General features: G+C 41.0%; 2 protein-coding genes and 3 long non-coding RNA genes across 8 annotated transcripts; 3 read left to right on the forward strand and 2 right to left on the reverse strand.

Moving 5' to 3' along the window:
• Positions 1-1,095: 1,095 nt before the first annotated feature.
• Positions 1,096-5,049, reverse strand: LOC130182268 (uncharacterized). The gene is made up of 4 exons (XR_008829702.1): positions 4,035-5,049; positions 3,341-3,456; positions 1,882-1,999; positions 1,096-1,168 (listed from the first exon to the last, which is right to left on the reverse strand). It is a non-coding gene; the product is annotated as an uncharacterized LOC130182268 (long non-coding RNA).
• Positions 5,050-5,210: 161 nt separating this feature from the next.
• On the forward strand, positions 5,211-6,969 carry LOC130182779 (acanthoscurrin-2-like). The gene is made up of 4 exons (XM_056397923.1): positions 5,211-5,237; positions 5,369-5,389; positions 6,302-6,416; positions 6,704-6,969. Exons 1-4 carry the CDS (start codon positions 5,211-5,213, stop codon positions 6,967-6,969), a joined length of 429 nt encoding a protein of 142 aa, XP_056253898.1.
• Positions 6,970-10,258: 3,289 nt separating this feature from the next.
• LOC130182266 (uncharacterized) lies at positions 10,259-26,671 on the reverse strand. 4 transcript variants are annotated; one of them, XR_008829698.1, is made up of 6 exons: positions 25,788-26,671; positions 16,184-16,349; positions 11,684-11,797; positions 11,481-11,584; positions 11,129-11,208; positions 10,749-10,827 (listed from the first exon to the last, which is right to left on the reverse strand). It is a non-coding gene; the product is annotated as an uncharacterized LOC130182266 (long non-coding RNA). The 4 variants fall into 4 exon arrangements; XR_008829700.1 differs by lacking the exons at positions 10,749-10,827; positions 25,788-26,671 and adding an exon at positions 10,259-10,343 and having other exon boundaries at positions 11,140-11,208; positions 16,184-16,272; XR_008829697.1 differs by lacking the exons at positions 10,749-10,827; positions 25,788-26,671 and adding an exon at positions 10,294-10,380 and having other exon boundaries at positions 11,140-11,208; positions 16,184-16,272.
• Positions 11,790-15,059, forward strand: LOC130182267 (uncharacterized). The gene is made up of 4 exons (XR_008829701.1): positions 11,790-11,805; positions 11,944-11,967; positions 12,422-12,487; positions 13,344-15,059. It is a non-coding gene; the product is annotated as an uncharacterized LOC130182267 (long non-coding RNA).
• On the forward strand, positions 16,473-25,308 carry LOC130182264 (LIM domain kinase 1-like). Its single transcript, XM_056397047.1, has 15 exons — positions 16,473-16,611; positions 18,994-19,132; positions 19,997-20,106; positions 20,273-20,440; positions 20,578-20,683; positions 20,820-21,091; positions 21,165-21,354; positions 21,496-21,582; positions 21,675-21,806; positions 21,894-21,953; positions 22,068-22,133; positions 22,551-22,737; positions 22,963-23,018; positions 23,239-23,396; positions 23,916-25,308. Exons 1-15 carry the CDS (start codon positions 16,568-16,570, stop codon positions 24,517-24,519), a joined length of 2,379 nt encoding a protein of 792 aa, XP_056253022.1. The 5' UTR covers positions 16,473-16,567; the 3' UTR covers positions 24,520-25,308.
• Positions 26,672-26,750: the final 79 nt, after the last annotated feature.

Genomic DNA, 26,750 nt, shown 5'->3' on the forward strand with positions numbered 1-26,750 from the left:
TATATAATTATATACTTCATGTAACTTCACTGTTATTGTACGACTGTATTTCACAAAGAATACCAATTAAAATAGGACTGTTTTCTCCTTATAGGCATGTTGAGTGGAGCGCTTGGAGGTCCAGGAACAGGTCCTGGTGGTGTCAGGCCTGGTGGTGCTGGTACTGGTTATGGACCAGGTGGTGCTGGTACTGGTTTCGGACCAGGTGGAGTTGGAACTGGTGGCACCAATACTGGCTATGGACCTGGCGGAGGAGTTGGACCTGGTGGTGCTGGTACTGGTTATGGACCAGGTGGAGTTGGACCAGGTGGTGCTGGTACAGGCTATGGACCAGGTGGAGTTGGAACTGGTGGTACTGGTACTGGCTATGGACCTGGAGGAGGAGTTGGACCAGGTGGAGTTGGAACTGGTGGTACTGGTACTGGCTATGGACCTGGAGGAGGAGTGGGACCTGGTGGTGCTGGTACAGGTTTTGGACCAGGTGGAGTTGGACCAGGTGGTGCTGGTACTGGCTATGGACCTGGGGGAGGAGTCGGACCTGGTGGTGCTGGCTATGGACCTGGAGGTAGGATGAAGATTAGAATGAAAGATGAGGATATATAAATATATATATTTATATTGGACAACAGACAAATATTCTAAGAGATCCACTTGCTAATAAAGTCTTGTTGTGTCTGCATTTCACAGGTTACGCTGGTGCAAAAGCTCGCAAATATGGTAAGAAACAACTTTCCTAAAAATATTTAGAAATTTATCTGTTTTCCATCGATTGGTCTGTAAAGTAAATCTGTGATTTAATGAGATTTGACAAACAAAAATGTATTAAATGCATGTAATATCCAATTATGCATCTCAATTAAAAGAAAATGAAAACAGCCCATTGTTTGCCAGTGGAGTATTGTGTAAGTGGGATCGGATCAGTTCAAATTTTGTGATAAAACGCTGCTCTCTGCAGGTCTGCCTGGAGGTGCTGGAGGTGCTCTGGGTGCAGGAGGACTTGGTGGTGGATTTGGGCCTGGTTCTGGTCTCGGAGTAGGAGGCGGGGTCCCGGGAAGAGGTGTTGGACTCACAACTGGTGGTGGACCCGGAGCAGGATTGGGGACTGGTGTGATACCTGGTTCTGGTGTTGGAACGGGAGGTGGACCGAGTGGCTTTGGACCAGGCAGTGCTGGAGGTACAAACACAGGAAGAACATTCTCAGCTCCTCAGAAACTGTATGAAACAAACACAAACAATTCTGAACATTTTATTCATATCTACACTTGTTAATATTTAACTTTAACTCATGTGGTCATTGTTAATAAAAAAAAATTAAAGAGCTTTTACCACCAGCATACTGCAGCTACAGCAGCCATGTCAGAATAACTGGACTGAATGAATAGTGCTGGAGGTGTGCACATCACGGTATTACTGAACCCACACGTTTATACGAACTGAGTGCACATCTTTTAATTCTCTGGTGTTTCTCTCATAGGATATCCTGGGGGACCCAAGTCTCTCAAATACGGTGCGACTTATACATTATATTGTTTTTGAGATAAAACATCATATGATTATAAGAAAAACTGCAGTATGCAGTGGATAATGTTAGAAGAAAAGTTAAATCAATTTGATAGATTAGGTTAAAGCAATAATTTGTTTATTACAGGTTATGTCTTTATTATAAGACACTGCTGAGGAAGTTTTACCGACTAGTAGTTATAACGTAAAATCTGACATATACTGTATATCTCTCCATAAGCAGTGACAACTCAATATTTAATAATTTTGTGCAAGAAGAACTTTGTCAGGGCAGGTGTTTTTTTTCTTAATCATCATTTTAAAAGTGAATATAATATAATATAATTATATATTTCAAGTCTTTCAAGCTACATTCCTCACCTTTTTGCTTCCTTAGGGCTCCCTGGTGGTGGCGGAGCTCCAGGATCTGGTCTAAATGGAAGATTCGGTGGCCCAGCAGCAGGTGGCTACGGCCCTGGGACTGGAGGAACACTAGGAACTGGAAGAACAGGATATGGACCTGGTGGATATGGACCTGGTGGATATGGAACTGGTACTGGTTACGGACCAGGTGGCGGCTATGGTGCAGGACCAGGGGCTGGATATGGAACAGGTTAGGGGGTGGAGGGGGGGTTTGATTTTGTCCAAGATTAATTTTGCTAAACTCAAACTAAGCAAAATCGTAACTTCCTGGAATCCCTACATTAAAAATGATTTCTGTTATTTACAGGCTATGGCGCTGGATCAAAACCTGCTAAATATGGTCTTGGTATGTCAATTGTTTTGTTACTTAAAACATGATGATATATTTTTCATCCAAATTCCAGTAAAATCCTAATTATTTTTTATATGAACCTGGTGTAGGTCAAGGTGGAGTCCTCGGAGGTGGAGTAGGACGAGGTGGTGAGTTATTTATGTATTATAAATGAGAATTTTCAAGATTGGCATAATGATGCAGATGATTTTTTTTTCTGCTGGCTGGTATTTTCCAATGATACACTCTCTGAACCCTCTTGATGGAGTTTCTGATACTTCCATCTGTTGTCTTCTGTAATCTTACAGGTGGTTATGGACTGGGAGGTTTTGGAACTGGCACTGGAGGTCCAGGTTGGTTTTCAGAGCAATCTGTAAGAACAGGCTGCTTTGTTAGTTTTTACATCGGAATCATGTTAAGAAAAATATAATCACACTTAAGTATGAACTATTCTTTCATTGACCTCTATTGACGCTTACTAGGAATTGCAGTAACAGGCACCTTGCAATACAAATGTAATGAAACAAATAATTAGGTTACATACATTAATAGAAATGCATGATATTTATATAGGAGATATAGTAATGTTATTCGTTTTATAGTATATACATTACAGCAGTTTGAGACTTTTTCAGAGGAGCTGCAAATATGAGTAGATATGTATGACGACAGGAACGGTTTCAAAGTTAACATCTTATATCCCATCAGTACACTGCAGTGTGGTAAAATACTACAGCTGTCACGTTTATGTGGTTGTAAATACAGTCAGATTCTGAAATCCTTATCAAATTTTTGGGTCATACCTGTCATACATATCATTCAGCTAAAAAGCAGAACATACCTTCTGTATACGACTCATCTGTACAATGTAATCGCTGTGTTTTGATCTTGAGTAGTCAGTAATTATACCGTGTCTTAATTGTTGTGATCCTCAGGCTACGGTACAGCCGGATCTAAAGCTGCTAAGTACGGTAAGGTGTAGTTTATCAAGTAGAACATTATATATAGTTTGAACAGAGAGAGCGGAGCTTGGATTCACCACACTCTCTCTTTTATAAACTGTAGGGCAGCCTGGTGGAGTTGTACCTGGGGCAGGGGCAGGGACCAGCACGGGAGGAGCAGGAGCAGGGACAGGCACCGGTGTTTCGGTGAATGGCACTGGCAGCGGTGCAGGGTCAACAGCTGGACCCAGAGGTAAGCTTCTGTTTCCAGGATTAAGAATACATATTTTGATAATGGTCCATTATTAATCATTATTTAGATAATCTATGTGTGATAATCTGTGTTCTGGATCAGGAGGAGGACCACGAGGCGCAGGAGGCACACCAGCTCCAACATCTGAAGGTATCTGAGCAGTGTTAGCACAAAGCAACAACAATACAAACTCAAATGGTTTCCACTACCTTTAATATAAAATGTGCTGAGCAAGGATTGAAAAGACAGTGAGCAGGAGATGAGACGATTTTTCCATTGTGTTTGATTTATTCACACACTTACCAAAAGTCCCTGTATTTGGCAGAATTTTTCTGTAGATGTTTTTGTCACACATCCCATTAATTTATTACTTGATACTACTGTATTCTGTTTTTTGTCAGCTTCCAGTATGATCATTATTTTATTATTTCACATAATTGTACTATTTTCAAATCTCAAACATTTAAATACATTGCCCTTATTCCAGGTGATGGAGGTGCTAGCAGTGCGATAGAAGGGTCTGGAAGTTCTGGAGGAGAAGGTGTGTTTAAATTTGCTGGACTCTTGAGAACCTGTCTTTTCTTACCTTGAAATCATGCACAGATTTTGTGCGGAGATGACAATTAACATTTAGGTCAGGTGTAATGATCCGATTGTTATCATAGAAGCTCCCCTGTGAACATGAAGGACATAACAACACCAACATCATAGCTTCGATATAGCTCTGTATATCATTCTAAAAAATAGCATACACATGTGAAAATGCTATTATATCAATACTATAAAACAGGAGGAACTGGTGTAGCTGGGAGACCAGTGGGAACAGGTGGTGATGGAGAGGGTCTGAGTGGAACAGGAATCCCCATCATTGGAGCAAAACCAGGTATTTTGGTCATTCATGCTACAGAGTGATAGCAGTACTAATATATTTAGGAATGTTTTGGAAGTGATATTAGTGAAAATGTGTTCTGATGGAAGGAACTTTGCCGTCTTAAATCTCTATTTAGTCGTCTCACTGTTGTCTCAGCTGTGTTCTCTTCCCACTTTTATGTTTTTTAAATTGTCTTTATAAAACAGGACTCAATGGGACCGAAGTTCCAGGTCAGTGTTTATTTCAAAGCCAGAGCTTCTACATGTTTGTCTGTGAGCACGGTGTATTCATCCATCTCTGTCAGAGTACATCTGTGGCTGTGTCACTGTTGATACATGCGCTATGTTTCAGTCCCCTGTGCTTCTTTTGTTGCTTTGCTGTCAGTCAGCTGGAGATTCAAAAACAGATTTCAAATAAATCTGGTGGAAAGCAAAGGGACAGTGTTTGCTAGATTTAGGTGTGCACAGTGCCACCATGTGGCCATTTATAAAGCACTTCATGTTTCAACTCATTACTTCTGAACTTTTGGGTGTCAAGGAAAAATTATGTTTACCCCCAGGATTCAGACATCTTTAAAAATAAATCCTACCACAGATAGTCTACCATTTTGGATCATTGCTAGATACTTTTTTCAGCTTTTCTCAAAGTTAAGCCAATCTTTTCTAAATTTGGTACTTGACAGATTTCTCTCTTTATCGCTGAAAAACTTATTCATTAATTTTTCGATGCCTCACTGTTAATTTGTTGCCAAATTTAGATGATTTTCAAAATACACTTTTGAAATTGAACATGGGTATATAATTTAAATTGCATCTTTTCAATATACTTGTGTTACAAAGCATTTAAACTGTAAGTTTACATTACCCTTAAAGTTCAACTCAATTAGCTCAGATGTTTGCTGAAACTTGGAGGGGCAAAGTATTTACAGTGTTTTTAGAATTAAGACGACATTTGGAGAGATACTGAACTCAAGTTCTGCATGTAACATTTAAAATCAACAAATTTACTTGTTTCTTTTGTATGTGGAATGACATGTTCTCGTCCTACAGGGTCCACAGGAGGTGTCCCTGGTAAGTTTGCATTAAGTATCCTGAACACTGATTTTACTTGAGAGAGGTTAATAGAGTTTATGATATACAGTAAACACAGAAGGATTTTGTAATAGCATGGGCATAATTTAAACATAAAATCTGGCATATCACGCTATCACAAACGCTTTTAATTTTGATGCAGATCACAATATTTCTCCACTTGAATGCTTTCACAGCTGTCACTGGTTTACCTGTGCCTGAGAGTGAGTGTTTCTGTCACACTTCCTATCACAAAACTGTCACCACAGAATACAGCATGGCAGTCTGACACTAGCTAATGACTTCAACTGGCTTCAAACATATTTAAAGAATATTCATCTTTACAAAATGTATTGCAAACTGCTTCTGACTGATAGCTAACTGAGATCATGCGTGCTTCTGTAATTACAGTTGGCGGCGGGGCTGTGACACCAAGTGGTAGGTAACCCTCCACAGACTGCTCAGTAAAGTATAAATCTTGTTCTCAGCAATTCTCTAACCATTATTTCTACTCATTTCAAACAGCTGGGACAGTTGTTGGTAAGTGGTCATATGCGGCTTACACACTTCTAAAAGATATAGGAGATGTTAGTGATGCCTGCACTTAATGTAGTGTCAGATGGAGATCACCGTCACTCTTGCATCCCTCTTCAGTTTCTATCTCTCTAAAATTAAAGTAGAGCAGGATCATGGTAAAAAGTCACTGAGATCCCATTTTTCCTTCATTCTGATATTTGATGTGAACATTAACTGAAGCTCCTGACCTGTATCTGCATGGTTTTATGCACTGCGCTGCTGCCGCATGATTGCCTGATTGGACAACAGCATGAATAAGCAGGTGTACTTCTGCACCTCATGCCTTCCAACTATGATTCCTGCTTGTACTTCTGAGAATTTTAATTGCCGCCTCAGTTTTATATCCTCTCTGTAGAGATCTACGGCTCAAGGAAATTACATTTTTTTTCAGGTTCTGGTGGTGATGTCTCCAGTGGGAGTCTGCCTGGAGCCAAACCTCTCAAACCACCTGGTGAATAAATTAAAATCCAGTCCACCCTTAAACAATTTTATAATTTAACTCAAGTGTCAGGAGGACTTACTTATAGTGCTTACCTACAGTATTACTAAACAGCAGATTACCAATAGGAAAACACTCATTATGTTTCAGAAGATATTATGCCATTAAGATGTAGAAAGAAAGGTGACAGAAGTTTAAACAGATTTGCAAATCACATACCTGGAACTGTACTAACCAGGTTCTAGTTTTAATCCCACGCTGAGATACGGGTATTGTGTCTTTCTGTGTCCCGTCTGCAGGTGTCCCCAGAGGTGACACACCGGGTGAAGGAGATGGAGAAGGAGGTCCTGATGGAGAGAGAGGTGGTTCAAGAGGCATAGGCGGAGGACCCGGAGGAGTAGGAGGGGGTCCAACCAGTGCAGGAGGTGCCGGAGGAGTGTCAGGTGGTGTAACAGGAGTGGGAAGAGGAGACAGTCCTGCTACTGGAACTGGAGTTGGACCAGGTGCAATTGGTGGAGTAGGAGGAACACCAAAACCACCCAAAGGTGCCATTTTTGCCATCTGAATCAACACAACTGTAATCATATGAGAAAACTGTAATATAACAAAACATTTTTGAAATGTATTAATTTGTATTTTTTGAATGTAGCATATGGACCTGATGGGACTGTGGCAGGAGGCGTAAGCGGTGGACCTGGTGGAGTCGGTAGGGTGGCAGGGGGAGTTGGAGTTGGTCCTGGTGGAGTTGGAGCTGGTCCTGGTGGAGTTGGAGCTGGTCCTGGGGGAGTTGGGGCTGGTCCTGGGGGAGTTGGAGCTGGTCCTGGGGGAGTTGGAGCTGGTCCTGGGGGAGTTGGGGCTGGTCCTGGGGGAGTTGGAGCTGGTCCTGGAGGAGTTGGAAGGGGTCCTGGTGGAGCAGGCTTGGTACCTGGGGCTGGTGGGCCAGGTGGAGTCGGAGCAGGAGGCCTTAAACCTGGAAAAAGTGAGTTTCTAAAATGTCTGTGTATTCACCCCATACATTCATGTCTATCTCTGTATTACAATCATACATTATCCATCATAGGCTATGGCGCAGGTGGAGCTGGAGTTCTACCAGGTGGAGGTATGCTAACTTACACTATCTTTGCCATCTAAATTACAGAAAACACATAACTGAATCAACCTAAAATACAATGCATCTCTTTCAGGTTTACGTTACCCAACTGGAGCTAGAGTAGGACAGGGAACAGGAAAACCAGGCAAAGGTTCAACAAACTGTCAACTACAGTCATCTTCTTAATCAGGACAAATTTTGGCTTCAGCAATTAGAGGATATTTGAAACATTCAATGTTTTTATCTTTCTATCAGCATATGGAACTCTTGGAGCAGGAGGCCAGGGTGGAGTTGGACCTGGCGGTTACGGAGTTGGTCCTGGTGGCTATGGTGCCGGTCCAGGGGGTTATGGTGCAGGACCCGGAGGTTATGGGGCTGGCCCAGGTGGATATGGAGCTGGACCTGGAGGCTATGGAGGCAGAGGCGTTGTTGGTGGTCCTGGGGGAGCTGGAACTGGTCCTGGAGGTTTAGGTGGAGGTGTAGGAGGAGGAGTAGGCCCCGGTGGAGTTGGGGGTGGACTGGGAGGGTATGGTGGTGGCGTGGGCCCTGGTGGTAAGTTGACCTCTATGAAACCAATATAATAAAGCTACAATAATGAAGTTTAGTTTTATAGAAAAAGAACACAGTAATTGAAATGTCAGTTAACTGTTTTATATGCTCTGTGATGCAGGTTCAAGATATGGTACAGGTGCAGGACTGGGTACCGGCACTGGCAAACCAGCAAAAAGTATGACAAGAATTAAGATTTAGAGAAAACAGACAGATACAAACATTTATGCAAAGAACTGAAATTGATCCAATATTTGTTTTTAGGTTATGGAGCAGGAGGCGTTGCGCCTGGTAGCTATGGGACTGGACCAGGTGGAATTGGAACTGGTCCAGGAGGTTTTGGACCGAGTGCTGTTGGACCCGGTGTATATGGGCCAGGCACGGCCGGGACAGGACTGGATGGTGTCGGAACCAGGCCAGGTAGTTTTGGACCAGGTGGTATTGGCACAGGACCAGGCAGCTATGGACCTGGTGGAGCAGGGGCCATACCTGGTGTTTATACTGCTGGAGGTCAAGGACTAGGGACAAGAAAGCCACCCAAATCAGGTATAATGATCATGTATTTTCACATTAATAATATTCAATCATGTATTATGTTTTATGATATATTCAGGCTGTTCATTCCTGCTGACAGGCTATGGATCATCCTCACTGGGTGGAGGTCAAGGTGAGAAACTTATCTATTCGAACACTTAAAGAATGTACACATTACTTAGTGTCTTTGTACATGATAACAAACCATATCTAGCTAATCAATACAAATAGAAATATGTCTTTTATGTTGGCACTTAAAACCAGGTTAGGATTATTAAAAACCTTCGGCCCTTTTGCATGTGCAGGGGCTTCACCTAGTGGAACAGGTACTGGACCTGGCAGATACGGGGCTGGTGGTTATGGGCCTGGAGGCTTCGGACCAGGTGGCGCTGGAACAGGAGGGTTTGGACCAGGTGGCGCTGGAACAGGAGGCTTCGGACCAGGTGGCACTGGAACAGGAGGCTTCGGACCAGGTGGCGCTGGAACAGGAGGGTTTGGACCAGGTGGCGCTGGAACAGGAGGCTTCGGACCAGGTGGTGCTGGAACAGGAGGCTTCGGACCAGGTGGTGCTGGAACAGGAGGGTTTGGACCAGGTGGCGCTGGAACAGGAGGCTTCGGACCAGGTGGTGCTGGAACAGGAGGGTTTGGACCAGGTGGCGCTGGAACAGGAGGGTTTGGACCAGGTGGCGCTGGAACAGGAGGGTTTGGACCAGGTGGCGCTGGAACAGGAACAGGAACAGGAGGCTTCGGACCAGGGGGGCAAGGATTAGTAAAAAGAAAACCTAAATCTGGTGAGTGATGATCAACAAGTGAAGCATTAAAGCAGATGATATACAAATATTAATTGTACTGATGGAGACGCCCTTTGCCATCTTTTTTTTCCAGGTTATGGAGGAGCAGGGTATGGATCAGGTGAGGTTTGGGTTACGATTGGGGACAGTAAATATTTATTTTATTTTTATTTGAGATTAATTTGAGATACATTCTTACATATATATATACATATATTACATTATTAGTATTATCATATCAGTACCATAATATATACTACTATTATTTTAATTACCTGTATTGTGCTGTTGTGACTGTGCTACTCTATGTGCCTCTGCAAATTGCCCCTCGGGGACAAATTAAGTGTTTTGAATTTAAATTTTTTTTAGAAGAGAGATCTTGCCATGGCAACTAAAAGATAGGGTTCACATAACCCCTAGTTACATAAGATCACACACCATTAATAGTAGGTGGTATTATTATTATTATTTGGTGCAACTTATTCAAATTAATGAGGATGGTTGGTATGTTAGTTTTAGCTACCCAATAAGCTGTCAACTGAGTGTAGTTCTTTGTAGCGTATGTATTAATATAGTTGTGATGTTTCCCAGCAGGAGCATTAGGAGGAGGTGCAGGAGCTGGTCCTGGTGGAGTTGGAGCTGGACCTGGAGGCTATGGCCCCGGAGGATACGGCCCAGGTGGAACTGGGGGTGCTGGACCTGGTGGTTATGGCCCCGGAGGATACGGCCCAGGTGGAACTGGGGGTGCTGGACCTGGTGGTTATGGCCCAGGAGGTGCTGGACCTGGAGGCTATGGCCCAGGAGGATATGGTCCAGGTGGAACTGGGGGTGCTGGACCTGGTGGTTATGGCCCAGGAGGTGTTGGACCTGGTGGTTATGGCCCAGGAGGTGCTGGGACTGGCCCAGGTGGCTTTAGACCTGGTGGGGCTGGTGGATATGGACCTGGTGGCCAAGCACTCGGAACAAGGAAGCCCGCTAAATCGGGTTATGGCTCGTCATTGGGTGGAACTGGCTATGGACCAGGTAAAATACTTTTTGTTACATATTAATATCTAATTAAAAGATTTTGCTAATCACTAATACCAGCAGTGCACCAACTTCATATTGTTGCTGGATATTGGCCCTAGCACTGCTAAGAGACCACTTCTTACATAACAGACCACAACATTACTGTGAGTTATGTCAAGGAGAAACTGAAAGAACCAATGTAATTAAATGACTCTATTTGTTCAAATAGCTTGATAGTTTTAAGATGGCCAACACTAAAAGTCTGAGTTGCTCACTCTAACCATACAATCATTATGTCATTCATAAGAGTACGCTGTGCTTCAGAACAACAGGAAATGAATCACAAGGTGTGAACAGCAATAAGTGGGAGCCCATAAAATGCATTTATCCTCTTATTATCTGTGTTATTTATGGTCATAAAGTCTTCGTGTAGCTGAGAACCTTGGTGATGCTGCACAAAAAACAAAAAAAAGCATTACTATGCAGTCTTTTCATACCCTAAAAAACAGTTATTGGACCAGTTATTAAGAATCTAATGGAGTTGTTCTGTAGCTGACCAACAGAGGGCAACAAGTAACTAACTATCCTAGGAATCTGCATTGGCTTCAAAGGCCAGGCCAGTGCTGCCCTGTGAAGAATATGAAATTTTATATTACCAATAAAATCATAAAACTATTTGACTTTTCCATATTACACAATTGATGAGACTAAATACAATAAGCCAGAATCCTATTTTATGTAATCTAATATACCTCAACCACACCTGTGTTCCTCAGGTGGTGGAGTAGGAGGGCTTCCTGGGGCAGGAACAGGAGGTGCCACAGGTGAGTTTCTAGTTTATAAAGAAAAAATGAAGAAGAAAAGAAAATAAGAAATACTTACAACACATTACAATAATTAAAATATGAAGAGGCATCAAATTACAGTCATTCAATTTTTTACTTCAGGTGCAGCAGAGCACATACTATACAATCTACTGTTACTTTTGTAAAATTATGTAAAATGTTATATAAGTGTATCAAAAATGAAAACTTTTAACTACCAAAGCTTCTTATCGTCAATGGTTTTTAAGTGCTTGACCAGTTTCTAAATGTTTGCGCCCACCTGTTCAGGCAGTGTAGCAGGAGGTTTAGGAGGAGCAGGAGGTCCTGCAGGAACAGGCCAAGGAGTGGGAGCGGGCAGCTTACCAGGTCAGTTTAAATGAAGCACTGAATAAATACAGAACAGTAATCACAGAGTATACTAGCTTGCAATTTTAAGATTTGAAAATACATGCAATCACAAAATTCACACTGCACAGTAAATACCTTTTCTGCCTGCTGGTCAGTCACAGATAACTGGCATTGTAATGCAGACTGTAATGTATCCACTGTTCCAGCAGGGGGCGTTGGCCCTGGCTTTGGTGGGACAGCTGGAGGAGGCTATCCAGGTAAAACACAAACACTGCGTCACGTTTGGCATATTTTCATGTGTGTCATTGCTGAAATAACAAACAGCATACATGAGACCATTGTAAAGATTATCAGTTGTTTATCATGAGTTTCTCTTTCCTGTTATTGTTCTCTAGGATACACGGGGGCTGGGCAAAAATGTAAGAAACTTCACTGTGTCCTCTGGGAAAAGCATGCTCTAATTACTTATAACACACATACACTCACCAAACACTTTGGAACAAAATGTTAATACTGGGTAGGGTCTCCCTTTGTCTCAAAACGGCATTAATTCTTCGTGGCATGGATTCCACAAGATGTTAGAGGATGGTAAACTGTGGCCATAAAGGCATGCACATGGTCAGCAACAACACTCAGATAGGCTGTGGCATTCAAACCTTGACTGACTGTCTCTGCATAATGAGTTTAGAGGCTCTTTAATCTTAAGAACAAAGCAGAGAATTTTTGACCTCTGAATTTCTTATGTCTTGAAATTATCTTGTCAGTCAAACAAATAAAATCAAAAAGGGTGATAATTTTGAAAAATGTTTTGGGAAAATTAAGTTGTGTTTGCTTTTATAACCTTTAATTATTTTACTTTCTTGTCCTATACAGCCAAGGCACAGAAGGCAGCCAAATATGCAGCCATGCAGGCCTTACTGGGAGCTGGGGGCTACAGAGGTAAATATCATACACATTGTATTGCTTTACAGTAAGCTGTATCTATACACTGTAAGACATTGTACTCACATTTTGAGAAATCCAGTAAACTAAAAATTTCCTCATTCAGAGGCATTTCAAAACTCAATCAATACAACTGTGGGGGTTTCTGACTTTAAGTCAGTTCTGCTCGGCATTAACTAAACTCATTAGATTAAGTTTACAAATACACATATCTAGCATATGAGAACACTTCCCAAACTGCACTGCTTGGGGATTATAATTCTCAATAAAGTCTCCCTCCTTCTGGTTTAAAGAAAAGTCATATGATGACAACATTTTATATATTTGGTTATTTCCTCTGACCCTGACTATGATGAAACTATATATTTTAGAAATGATGCCTGAACACTTGGAATTCAACAAACCCCTTAGGGGAAGCTTCTTGTATAAAATCCACTACTTCTCAGAAAAATAGTTTCCACAGAACTAGTATGTTTTAGACTTGCCACATAAGTGTTACAGCCGCAAATACAGGAACTACGTGAACGTGTGGCAAATGAAACCTGACCCTTTCAACTGAGATAGTGTCAAGGCGAAGTTCTTCTGACTATAGTTCTTATTCGCCTTAAGTGTAACTGAACTTTTGTTGACTGAACTTAATATCTTACGTTTACTGTTACATAAACGTTACTGTTACGTTTATTATTTTACATTACATCACAACTTTAAACTATTTCTTCAGTCAAATCAGATTTTAATCTAGTAAGGAAAGGTGAGGTTTTCATGTTGAACTAGTTTAACATGTTTACAGTGTGATTTTCATCCATACAATATATGCTGTGTCAAAGTCTAATTTTCTGGTTCTGGTAATTAGGTGCTGGCTGTCAGGGCAAATACTGTGGCCGAAGGAGGAAGTGAGAGACCAACAGACAGGAAGTGACCTCATTAAAACAAGTGGTGCTACTGCATGATTCCAGATTGTAAATGTCTAAACTGCCATAGAAGCTAAAGCTTCAACACATTCCACGTTACTTTTACTTTTGCTTAGATTTTTTATACGAGGGTCTCTTTCAAAAAGAGCAGTGGTTCTCAACCTGTTAGAGACGTGATTCCTTAAGACAAGGTGATGCTTCTGCTGCAGGTGAAATGTGTACTTGTCATTTTCTTTGTTGGATAAATCAGTGATGGTCAAAGAATTAAAAATACACATCATTTCACACGAAGAAGCACAAGTTAAAGCAGGGGAAACATTTGTTATAATAGTCATTTTTTTCCATTGAATCACCTTGTGACTCTCTGGTGATCCTGACCACCAGGCTGAGAACCACTGAAATAAAAGATTTCTTTTCAATTATATGACCAAGCAGTCTTATAATACAGTTTTTGCTTATTGTTGTTGTGTTGAACATCATTTGTGTTCCTGTGTAAGTATCACCATAAATCCTCTGTGTGAAGACCAAGGACTCCCTCAGGGCAGCTCCTTCAGACCTGTCTGCATGCTGACACAAGGTTTTTTTTGTTTTTTTTGTTTTGTTTTTTAAATATTCTCCAAGGCCACATTTTTATCCAGTTAGACTGGATTTTCTTTAGCTCATAGAGTGTAATGTTTGTTGCATTAATTCACTGTTTTTCGCTTTTACACCAAAGTGCAAACTCTTGGCTCTAGTCTGTCCAGCAATGTGTACAGAGAGAAACAGACGGCTGCTATTTTGGGGAACTGTGAACAAAAGGGATTCTTAGTGGAATTTTTCATGGTGGTGGTTTGAGCAGCCATTATCTGAATCCCTGAAAAGCAGTCTGTGTTCATTTTAGCTCTGCTCAGGCCTCCGCAGTATCAACAAATGTGGAGGCTGAAGGTCCTCGGCTGTTAACACTTGTGAAATCTTCCTCTCCATTCACAACACTTAAGGCACTGTTGTATAGCTACATAACACTAATTGGTATTCATGTAAAATTTTGATTAACATGCATATTTTTTTCACTATTAGAATGATGTATTTGTTATGATATTCTGATGTGGCTTAGATTTGACTTTTACATTTGCTGTTACGGAAAGCATTAAAACTACATGTGAGGTAATATGAGCTGAATACACGATGCATTTAAATGACATCTGAGGAGCGTTGATTACTGTGTTTTTCTTTTTTTGATTTACCTCCTTTTAACACTGTTGGACAACTGTTCACGTTTACTAGTCGTTTTAAATTATGCAGAGAAAAGGCAGAAAAGGCTGAGTTCTTTATTTAGTCTCATTTTACGAATTCAAGTGAATTAATATAGTATTGAATATTTGAGTTATTTCATTTGTGTGTGTGTGTGTGTGAGTTATGTATTACTATGGTAAATATAAGTGCTTTGTTTTCTACATTGTCCTTGAATGTGTGCTGAATCACACTGTAGTCTGTGATATCATTAGGATAGAAAAAGTGTAACTGAATCTCATCTTGCAGTTGAGCTCACATTTGTGTCTCTATCGTTTAGCTCAACATGTGTTTTTAACAGCTGTGGTTTTTATGTGGCCTATGAAGAAAACTGTGCACTAATGTACACTTTCTGACAATGCTCTCTAAAATAAAGAAATGACCAATGACAGCTGTTTCAGGCAATTGTTATTTTAAAGCTGAATATATTGCACATGCATAAAATGTGAAACAGAAAGGAGGATTTATGGCACAAGGTAATAGGAAGAAGCTGCACATTCAGAGGTGAAGTTAGTTTTCAATGTGTTTATCTCTTGTAGTTCTAATAACCACAGGGTAGGCAGAAAAGAGAAAAAGGAAATAACAAACCACTGTGTGGCAAAAAGAGTAAGAGCAGCAGACAAGCATTGTCTGAATGTATCTCATTTTGAAACTAACCAAATACTGACCAAGTACACATTACAGCGGATTATACTGCTTCACAACACCACACAGCATCATGTCGAGTATGTAGTCTACAGCAGAGATGCAGCCAGAGAAGGAAAACTAAACCGAAGAAGACGTACAATAAAATCGAACACAATTGAGTCTCAACGCAACAAAATACGCACATATATCTATAGATGTTGTTGTTGGGATGTTACACGCACGCCCGTGCCACAAACACCTGTTTCTGTCTATCAGTTTGTAGGACCTGCACGGTGCAGTACATAAATTCATTTGCTGACAAGGTCAACCACATCATGAATTACAGTCTGAATGCTATAAATTGACCAGCTGGACTAATTATAGAAGATGCCATTTGAAATAAAAATGGTTACCCTATAACCAATGTAAAGTGCTGCCAATTGACTTTCTTATGGTGTCTCTGTGTAGCTTCAAGCAGAGCCGCACTCACATGGATAATCTGTGGGTATCTAAACTTCATACTGAACAGTATCAATAGTTTATTTCTTATGATTCTTAGCTGTTCCCCTTTCTTGTGCTAAGTTCTCCCTCTTTGTTTGTTGTGTGTGATGAATAGGGTGCTTTACTGTAGGATCAGGACAGTGCAGTAATTGGGGCATTCATAAAGAGATTACGCCTGTGCTGATGGGAACAGAGCTCGGTTCAAAACACACAGACTCGCTAACACTCTCACAACACTTCTGAGAAAAACACAGACCTGTATTAACTGATACTAACACTCATGTAGGTTCACATTTAAGAGTCTGTAAGCTTAACTCTCCAGCCCTTTGTGGACTTTGTAAACTCTGCAGAAGAGTGTAACTGTATCTTGCAGAGGTCTACATACTGGAAGGAGCAGGAGGGGAGGGTGGAGCAGAACTTCTTGACTGGGATAGGTCTGTTTCTCTGCAGCCGACAGAGGGAGACTGGGCAGCTGGTGTCAGTGGGTCAGAGTTTTTTCTCACACAGCTTCTCTGCACATCAGAGGGGGAACTCATATACACAGGAAGCATCTGAGTGCATGGAGAGAGAGAGAGAGAGAGAGAGAGAGAGAGAGAGAGAGAGAGAGAGAGAGAGAGAGAGCGAGAGAGTAAAAAAAAACTTAAGCGACAACGCCTGCCAACGCTCACCACGGATCACATGTATGATCCGCTCATGAACACATGCAGCTAATGAGCTCCTTTCTCAACCGGGTGGATTGTTTCTGAGTGAAAGCTGTCTATTGGTGAGAATGTCACGGCGGGACCAGAGGTTTCGGAGAGGAATGAAAGGACGGTAAGAGCCACTGTTGTTAACTGGTGAGATGTATGTGTGCAAGTGCGAGAAAGGAGAGAAAGAGGGAGGGAAAGTTAGTGAAGAGAATCTAAAAACTGTAGCTAGACATCTGCGATACTTCCTGCTGTGACAAACAGATGCATGAGCAACCCCTGCTTCAATAGTCTCTCTACTTTCACATCCACTATTAGTATGTGTATGAGTAGCTTATGAAATCATAACAACAGGCATCGTCATTGCCTTGTCAGGTATTGAAGCAGCCAACAGAACAATCTTTTGTAATCTCTACTCTTATTTTCTGTTTGTTTATTTTAATCCCTGTATGTTTAACCCCGCCAAAAACTACTCCTGAGATCTATATTAAAAAACTTAAATACAGAATAAACTCAAATGGCCAGACTTATACCACATATGTAACACCAGAGAGACAATATTCCTGTAACACCCAACACAATACAAATGGATCAGAAACAAATGTTTCCTTCAATGTTTTCCTTTAAAAAACAGTAGTTTTTTTTTTTTAAAGGAAGTCTAGCTAGGCGACACAGACAGAACAGGGAGGAAACCATGGCAGGAGAATACGTCATTAGATTCTTAACATCTGCCATCTTAATGTCCTGACATCAGGACATCTTTGTTTTATGTACACACAGGTGCTACTGTATCCGAAGCTCCACTGTCACAGGGACAAATCTTAGTACAGAGAGGAGATTTATGAATGGCTAAAGATCAGAGTAAGATGCAGCACGAGCCAGAGGGAGGGGAATACTTTCAGTTGGAGAAGTGGCAGTAGGAAACAGAGAGAGGATAAATTCTCTGGATGTATGCCTGTGCTGATTCTAGGGTTTTCTCACTACCAGATGTTGAAGCAGGATCGCAGATGTGAAGCGGAAAGGTCCCACATCCGTCGCCAGCAGCACAATAACAAAGACAGGAGGTCAAAAATAATCTGGCAGCTGTCTGATGGTTTTATTACTTAATTATTTCCTCAGTGACAAAAGAGAGGCAGGTCTAACAGATCTGTAACAGTATTTCCTGCAGTGCACTATATTCCCTGCATCTATTAAGACTAGAGATTCCTGAGTGACTGTATTTACTCTACTGAATATGAGCTGAAGTGAACCTAAAGCTCATTATCCCAGCAATGGTATCTACCAAGTAATGATCACAGATAATCATACTGCTGCGCTCTGTTAACAAATGACATACAAAGTGAGGCATCTGCAATTTCTACCATTTGAAATACTGGCAAGCACTATGCACAATCACCACAGTAATGACTGATTGACACATTTAACAAGTTTCCTATAATGTAATCAAGAAAAGCTTGATTGATAACATGTTGATTGATCAATTAAATGATGTCATTAAGTGTTGCTCACATTGGAGGACAGTTGATTCTTTCCCTCCCTAACTTAATTCTCAATAGTAAGGCAACCTTTTCATTCTCTATTGTAAGAGCAGCATGGCATTTACAGTGGAGGCTGGGAGAGAGGAAACATGGAGCTGTACTCTGTCCAGGAAGTCACCTCCCACTCTGGCTGTAGTGTTGGAGAGATAAGAAAGCAGGTTTCTATTGTACATAGGTATTATTGTACATCCAGTTTTAGATGGGATGTCACTGAAAGTTTCTGTTTTCAGATTTTAAATGACTGAATGTGAATATGCATTTAAGGAAGAGTGGGGTTTTTAAGTGGTAAATGTTGTAATGTCTGAACTTTGTTTCGTTCTCTCTTGCAATCATTGAGTGGGTGTGCCCATGGGAAGCTAACATTAAGTAGCACCGTTTCTGTGAAAACATGTGACTGGCCGGTGACCCAGCATGATTACTTCTTTTGCAAGAGGCAATATTAACTTGACTCTCAGCCTAATGATCGCCACAGTGACATTAGCCATTTGAGATCTGTAATGCATCATTTAAAACACCATGCCTGCAGTAATGTTGACTGTATTTCCTCCAGGTGTGTGCTGGAATAACGGCAGCAGCTTGAACCTCAACTTTGTGACTAACAGAAGCATCACATTGTCAGTCAACACAAACAGGGTCAAACTTGTGGCGAGAGTAAGGGAGCTGTGTATCGGTGACAAAGTATACTGTGTGTTAAAAATAGGCCAAACTCAAGACACTAAGTCCAGCTGACCTGAAAGTGTTCTACCTGATCCTGTGTGAGATGATCTGACAGGTCGACTTTCCTCAAGTCTCATGTGTTCCATCACTGATGATGCTCATGTTACTTTCCTCGAACACACCACTGACGAATATATTGTCTATACAGCTCTTTACATCTAAATCTACTTTTTCTCATTTCCTCTTTCTGCCATCTCGTTGATTTGCTTTCACCGTCCCGCTCCCTCTCTTCCCTGCTTCCCTCTTCTCTTTAGGTGTTGTGAATGTGGCTGTATCCTTTCTCACTGGTACTATGAAAGAGAGGGACAGCTCTACTGTAAGAAGCACTACTGGGGCCGTTACGGAGAGCACTGCCACGGCTGCAAGGATACCATCACAACAGGCCTCATTATGGTGACAAGATAATCACTTTTTAAGCCATTAAAATGCTTAATACATTTAAGCCTTGTACTACAAAGCAATAAAAACAACAAATTCAATGTGTATTATTTTGATTATACTATCAATTTGATGTTTTAAGGGAATATTGTAACTTAATGACGTAGTAAAAGCCTTACCAGTGTAAGGGTTTCTATCTGTGCAGGCTACTAACCTCATTGTACATAAGAGGAAAACCTCATTTCCTGCCTAGTTTTTTCCCCTCTGGTCTTATTTTGTCATGTTGAGTAACGTTCCATTCAATTAGTCACAACATCACAGTTAAAGACCGGACAATTTGTCCCGAGCCAAATAACCTTTACCTTGGTAGATGATCCTTCCTGGTTTTCTGCTAACTCGATCTAAAACATTTTGAACTCAGCCAGTAGCAAATTGATTGATAGCTAGTGGGCTTCTTTAAAAATAGCAGTTTTATTGATCAATCAGAACCACCAGTTTTTCGAACTAACAAGTGGCCATACACACTACAAATATGTACATTAGGCAATATGTATATGGCCATAATAAAATATTACACGAAATACCAAATCTCTGCATGTTACAACAACGATTCATGCAGCCAAAGCGTTCTTGCCTCTTTTTCCCCCCTGATGTGAAAATAAATGCTTTTTCTTTCCCTTTCAACTCTCAAACCAGAGGATATCCTCTGAAAACATCCTGACAGTACAAAGCATTGATGCAGGAATGTACAGACAGAGCTCTTAATAAATCAGAGCAGCATTTGTCCCCTCAAATCTGACCCCATCATATTGTTAAAACCAATATTATTCCCTTGGCCTCTGCATTGTGTTTTACCAGACTGCCTCCCTGAATAAACAGGTTGCTGGAGAGCAGAAGTACCACCCTGAATGCTTCACTTGTATGAGCTGTGATATGTTCATCGGAGATGGAGACACTTACACGCTTGTTGAACATACGAAACTCTATTGGTAAGTTTGAAGCAGACAGTAAAATGTGCAAAGTGCTTTATGTAATTGCAAGAGACTCTAAAATTGTAATCATTAGAAATAGTAAAGGTAGAATTCCTGGTCATGAAGATTTCTGATTCTGATGTGTGTCCTTTTTTCCTATCGCCTTACTTTTTCTCTTCTGCAGTGGTAACTGTCGAGGTGTAGTATCAGCTGTGAGGTCAGATTCTCCACTCACCAAGAGTCCCCACATGGTGGCACTGGTGTCCCTCCCTCCCAATGTAGGCGGAAGAAGAGGCCTCACTGTGGCCACTGAGCTCAGCCCAGACAAGAGTCCTCTCATCACTGTGACAGAGTGAGTCTCCGAAGACATGAACAAGAGAGAATTTTTTAGTTAGCACTAACCTTCAACTAAACCCAAAAACTGGTCCAGCACCCCGTGTCCTAGCCCATCATCCCTCCACCCATTCAATTATTCTCACTCTCCCTCAGGTTAGACTCAGCTGTCCTCAGCCCACACCTGCTGTCCTCTGTCCACACTGGTGATCAAGTACTGGAGGTCAACGGCATTCCTGTTCGCAACATAAACCCAGATGAGGTAGGCCTCAATCCACCTATTGATTTAGCAATAATATTGTGAGTATAAATAAGAAGTCGCATACACAAAAAAATTCTTAATAAGTAATACTGAAAAACCACACCACCAAAAGCCAACACGCTCTTCTTTCCTCTAGATACACCGTGTGATCCAGGACACAAGCAGACCACTGCAGCTGACCATTGAACACAACCCGCAGTCTCCTAATGACCTCCTGCACTCAAACAATCCACAGGACAACATCAGGTGTCCTGGCCCCTGTACCCGCACCAAACTTAATTCAACCCACAAACTCCCAAGTGTAGAGGAAGAGCCGAGTCCAGGGGAGGAAGCAGATGAACCAATCAGGATGAGCCTCTCACCACCTCAGCACCAAGGAACCACAGGAATGCGATCAAGACACATCCTGTAAGTGCTGACTACTGTCCTACTTTGGTTTTCCCATATTTCTCTCTTCATAAGTCTTTCTTTCCTTTCCCAGACGTAGCTGTAGTATAGATAAGTGTCCTCTGTCCCCTGGAGCACTGTCGCTTTTATCTCAAAAGAGAGACATGGTTCGATCAGAGTCTCTTCGTGTGGACCCTAGAGAACGAACCAACCGCATCTTCAGACCTTCAGACCTAATCCACGGAGAAGTGCTTGGCAAGGGCTGCTTTGGACAGGCTGTCAAGGTGCCACCGTTACTTTTTTTGCATCACAGTGTCCCTTTCATTTTTTATGTGCAACCTGTTCAAAACATTTCAAACAACCGTACGCCTAGTTGTCAGTTCTTTGTCAAAATTATTTTAACCAGCCAACTTGTTTCTGTCAAGGTAACACATCAGGAGACAGGGGAGGTGATGGTGATGAAAGAGTTGATAAGTTTTGACGAAGAGACACAGAAGACTTTCTTAAAGGAGGTAAGTGGTCATCAGAGCAGGAAAGGCCACATGTGTGAAGATGTAAGTAGCAGGGAAACTTTAAACTCACACTGCACAATGAATTTTTACAGGTGAAGGTGATGCGCTGTCTGGACCATCCCAATGTTCTGAAGTTCATTGGACTGTTTTATAAAGACAAACGAATAAACTTCGTCTCTGAATACATCCAGGGAGGAACGCTCCGGGAGACCATCATCAAGATGGTAAGTCAAGATAGGTTTTCATGTTCCTTAATGAGTTCTGTCAGAGGACATAGACACTGCATGTCCATCACAATCTCCTTGTTGTAGGACAAAGACTTTCCCTGGAGTATAAGAGTGAGCTATGCCAAAGACATTGCAGCTGGAATGGTGAGTCATTCTGTTCAATATTCTCAAAATAAAAGATTACAATCAAAAATGATTCCTTAATCTGGTAAAAAAAAAAAAACTTTAGCTAATGTATATAACATCTCTCCTTCAAAGGCCTATCTACACTCCATGAATGTTATCCACCGAGATCTAAACTCACACAACTGCCTGGTCAGAGAGGTAAACAAGTGGTTCCAACACATTCACCTTTATATATATCTCCATTTCAAAAGCAGTAAGCAACTCAAAAACACCTTTCAGCTTGTGGCCTTCATCAGGTTCACCCACGAAGGCCAGAGGCTCAATGCATTGGTCTGACAATAAAATTGTTATTTTTACAAGTGTCACTGGAGTTTTAACCTCTTCAGACTTTTTTCCTTTTCCCCACCTTAGAAGTTAGTGAGGTTGCACCAGAATTCCCTACTCGGATTTTACAAAACTGCAAAGAAGACATTAGGTTTATGGGAAAAACTATCAATGTTTTGCAACACAGCACTTTTAAACAAAAACAGACCACCATAACCTCACAGTGTGTTCCATCTAAAAACAACAGAGCATGTGTTCTTAACATTAACTTCTCTCTCTCTGCTTGATTAGAACCAGTCAGTGGTGGTGGCAGATTTTGGACTAGCCAGGCTGGTGATGGAGGAGAGGAATCAGAGTAGAACATCTTCTATGGAGCGGCCTGTGAAGGGGACATTATCAGAGCTCCGCAGGCATGACCGCAGGAAGCGGTACACTGTGGTTGGAAACCCCTACTGGATGGCCCCTGAGATGATCCATGGTGAGAACACAAGATTTCAGGCTAAAAAAATTTTAAATTTCTGAACATTGCTCACTAACCTCAACTTTCCCCTTAATACTATAAGTGTGGTGCAATATGCAAAAAAGGGGGAAACTGTGTAGGAGATCTGTTATTGCCCTAAGATCTAATATTCTGCATGGATCTCCAGCATGGATCAGTAAAGATGTGCTTCTCATTTTCTAAACTTTCCTCTGCGCCTCTCAGGAAAAACCTATGATGAACGGGTGGACATCTTTTCCTTTGGTATCATGATATGTGAGGTAAGAGCATCTAGGAAGAGTAAAATATACCTACAAATACTATGCATTTGATTTCTAAGAATTCAAAAGATGTGGTATTTAATGAGTTTAAGTGTTGTGTAAATGTCAAACAAACAAACCTATATTATCCATATTTTATCCTTATTTTTCTATTAATCAAGCATCTGCGATTCAATTTCAAAGCTGAGTATGTACAGTGTCTTTCTCTGCCTCTCTTCAGATAATAGGTAGAGTGAATGCCGACCCTGACTACCTTCCCCGGACAAATGACTTTGGGCTAAATGTAGCTGGTTTCCTGCAGCAGTACCATCCTCCACAGTGCCCCTCAGCCTTCCTGCCGTTGGCTGTGCTCTGCTGTGACATGGATGCTGATAAACGGTATGACTGCACGACTCCAGCACAACTGCAGACCTAAATTTCTATAAGGCAAAATATAAGCTACATGTAAAAATATTGCACAGTAAGCATTTTGTTTCTAACACACACTTTAATTTTTCACTTCTAACAGAACAACCACATGGCATAACCACTTAAAGAGCAACATATAGGGTGTGTTTATAATTGGTGGTATGTCAGTCTATTTTGACTCTCTCTAATGTCATCACTTGACAATGTTAAAGTGCAGTGGAAAACAAATATAAATATTGTATTTGTCTACTTCTGTCATAAAGTCATTCTCTGGATAGTTGATGCAACAAGTATAAAGTGTACTGCATCATAATCACTTATGTAGGTAGGCTACACACAGCTTTTAGATTTTATGCAGGGCTCTCGCACTGTTTCCTACCCAAACAGTGAATGCCATACCAAGCAGTGCATTACACAAACAAATTAAACTAAGACAGTTCAGCCCTACACCCTATCATTACTATAACTCTTTGTCTTTCACTCTTCCAGTACGTCTTTTTTAAAGCTTGAGGAGTGGCTGGAGAACCTGATGATGCACCTGGACATTGGTCTACCTTTGCTCTCTGAGTTAGAGCAGCTCCGTAGAGCCTTCTGGGAGAATCACAACCACCAAAACCCCTCTCACAACCAGGACAACACCCAGAATCCTCATGAGCAAACACACTGTTCACAGCCACAACAACAAAGCCCTGACCCTAAGCAACGTTCAGACGATTCAAATAACCACACAGAGCCTAATCGCCTCACTCAAAGCCAAGACCCAAACAGCACACCTGACAGCCATTCGGATGGACAGCAACACACATGTAACAACCATGACATGAGGACTGAGCAGGACCTCTCCTGTTTGAACAGAGAATGTACGAATTGCTCACAAGACAAGAGCCAGTGTTGCAGGTCTTCAAGCATAGACTCAGGCAAGAATGGCTCTGAAACCTATGAACATAATAACCTCTCAGGACAAGAAAAAGTCCAGCACCAGCCCTCACAACCACTGCAGGTCAACAGGTCGCTGCTAGGACAGTCTAACAGGCACAGGGGGACATGCAGAGCGCTGTGGGACAGATCTACAGAGGAGAGTTCTTTTCTCTAAATGATGGCCAAAATTGATTGGCCAAGACAGGACACATCTACAAAGCCAAGTTTTGAGGGATAAAACACATCATGACCACACTGGTGTCTTTTCAAACAATTGGGAAAGCACTAAAAGAATCAGCAATATGTGGAGGACTAATGCGTAGAAAACCTGCGAATATAAAACCAATGAATACAGATTCATACGGGATATTTTACATGAGAGTTAAATTTCACCACAGCTTGATAACAATTGCCTAGCACATTACATTTGCCTCCTGTGAACCAGTATTTATAAGGGTTCAACTAGAGCTTGACCGATACAGGATTTAGTTGATGCCAATATTGACAATTTGGAGTTTAATATAAAAATACTATAGCAGCATATTGGCTGTAAGAAACAAACATTTTTGATAAGGATTCCTTAAATTCCCCCAAATCTGTCAGTGCTCTCTGATGGACAATCTACAATATTTTTTCTAAATGAACTTAAACATATCTTTTGCATTTCTGAATTACAATTTCTCTTTACTTATTGGCCAACATCTAAAGAATGATGATATTAGTACATCTGTCATAAGCTAAAACTAGCCGGCCAATTTATCGGTTGGGCTCTGGTATCAACTTATTCCATAAGCTGTGAAACACTTGGCACTTTATACTTTAAGCTACATTGCATGGGTCACTTATTTATCAGAATTTCTTATGTATTTTCTGTTAAACATGTCCAGACCACATCCAACACACTGAGCTGTGAACATATAAAACTACAACTGTAGTTAACAATAAAAAGTCAACTGTAAATTGATATGGCTAAATTTGAATTACTATCATCAAAGGGCTATTATCTATAAGATGTACATTTGTGGTATTTTGATAATTCACACAGAAAATCACCATTAATAATAACATTGGATATCAATTTATTATGAACAATAATAATGATAAAAAAAGAAAACCAAGTATCAAACTCTCACCTCCTGTACTTGTAGGAAGCTAATTAAGCTCCTTTGTAAGTAGTCAACTTAGTTAGCTTTATGTTTGTGGCTCTCATGTATTGGTACATTGCCTTAAAGTGACGCAGCTAACCTACTAGCTTCTTACTCAATGTGGTTATATGTCTATTTTATAGTTATTTTTCATTATATTGCATTTTTATACACATACAAAAATGAACCAGACACCTTGTCAGTACAGGGAGCGAGAGTTGGCATTAGCACAGCCACTAACACTGTGTCAGACACTGTCATTTCCAAGCTAGCAAACAACATAAACAATTACGCTTACCGCTCCGATACGTCTTCTAGTCTCCTCTTTTAGGTGCACAACAAACTCCTCACTTTTCAACAAACTCCTGAGTCTGAGTCTGACTGAGGTTCAAACGTGTGGCTGAGTCTCTCCTACGTTTCCTCCTTTTACCATCTTGGTACACTTCGTTGTTTCACCTGTCTACCTAGCGCAAGGTGGGCGGGGCACAAGGCCTGAGCCAGAACTTCTTAATGAGGAAGTGAGTGTAGATGTTCTTCCAGCCCCATTTTTTTCAACGTTTTATGTGGGGAAACCATGTTAAACATAAACATAAACAATACTAATCATAGCAGAGTATTTTTTACATAGTTTAAAACATTTCGGGAGAGTAACTTTAGGGTAGTTCGGTGTCTAGTGGTGTCTACAACGGCTTCTAACGGTAGCAAAAAAATGTCAAAACCTAGCTAATTGTAGCATTAGCTAACTTTACATTAAAATTTAAAACTCACGTATGTAGCATCCACATCTAACTCGTTCATTTGTGTGGACAGTGTATAGCATATAATCATACTTTTCACCAAAACATGCCAAAAAAAAATTGGCAAAGCTCCTATAATTGATAACCAATTAACCATCGTTACCACTGTTAAAGTCATCATGGAGCATCGTTAGCAAACCTTACACAGAACCATAGACTGCACAGAACTTAAAGGAAAAGCCCAAAGATGTTTTTTCACCTGTCATCCAGCCACTACGGAAGCGTAATGGATTTACGTAAGAAAAAAATCTGCTTGTTTTTCTGAATTAACGAGATCATATCTCCATCCATCATTCACTTGAGATTAAATCTGTGTGAAGGGTGAAGATCCCGTTTGTGCTTTCCAGAGTAATAAAATGAATCGCACAACCTGCTGCTAGAATATAGCCAATAGTTTGGTATGGGTATAATATTGATTAGGCTATGACTATGATGATGATTATTATTATAATTATAATTATAAT

This window comes from Seriola aureovittata, chromosome 15 (assembly GCF_021018895.1).
Source record: "Seriola aureovittata isolate HTS-2021-v1 ecotype China chromosome 15, ASM2101889v1, whole genome shotgun sequence".
Lineage (NCBI taxonomy): Eukaryota > Metazoa > Chordata > Actinopteri > Carangiformes > Carangidae > Seriola > Seriola aureovittata.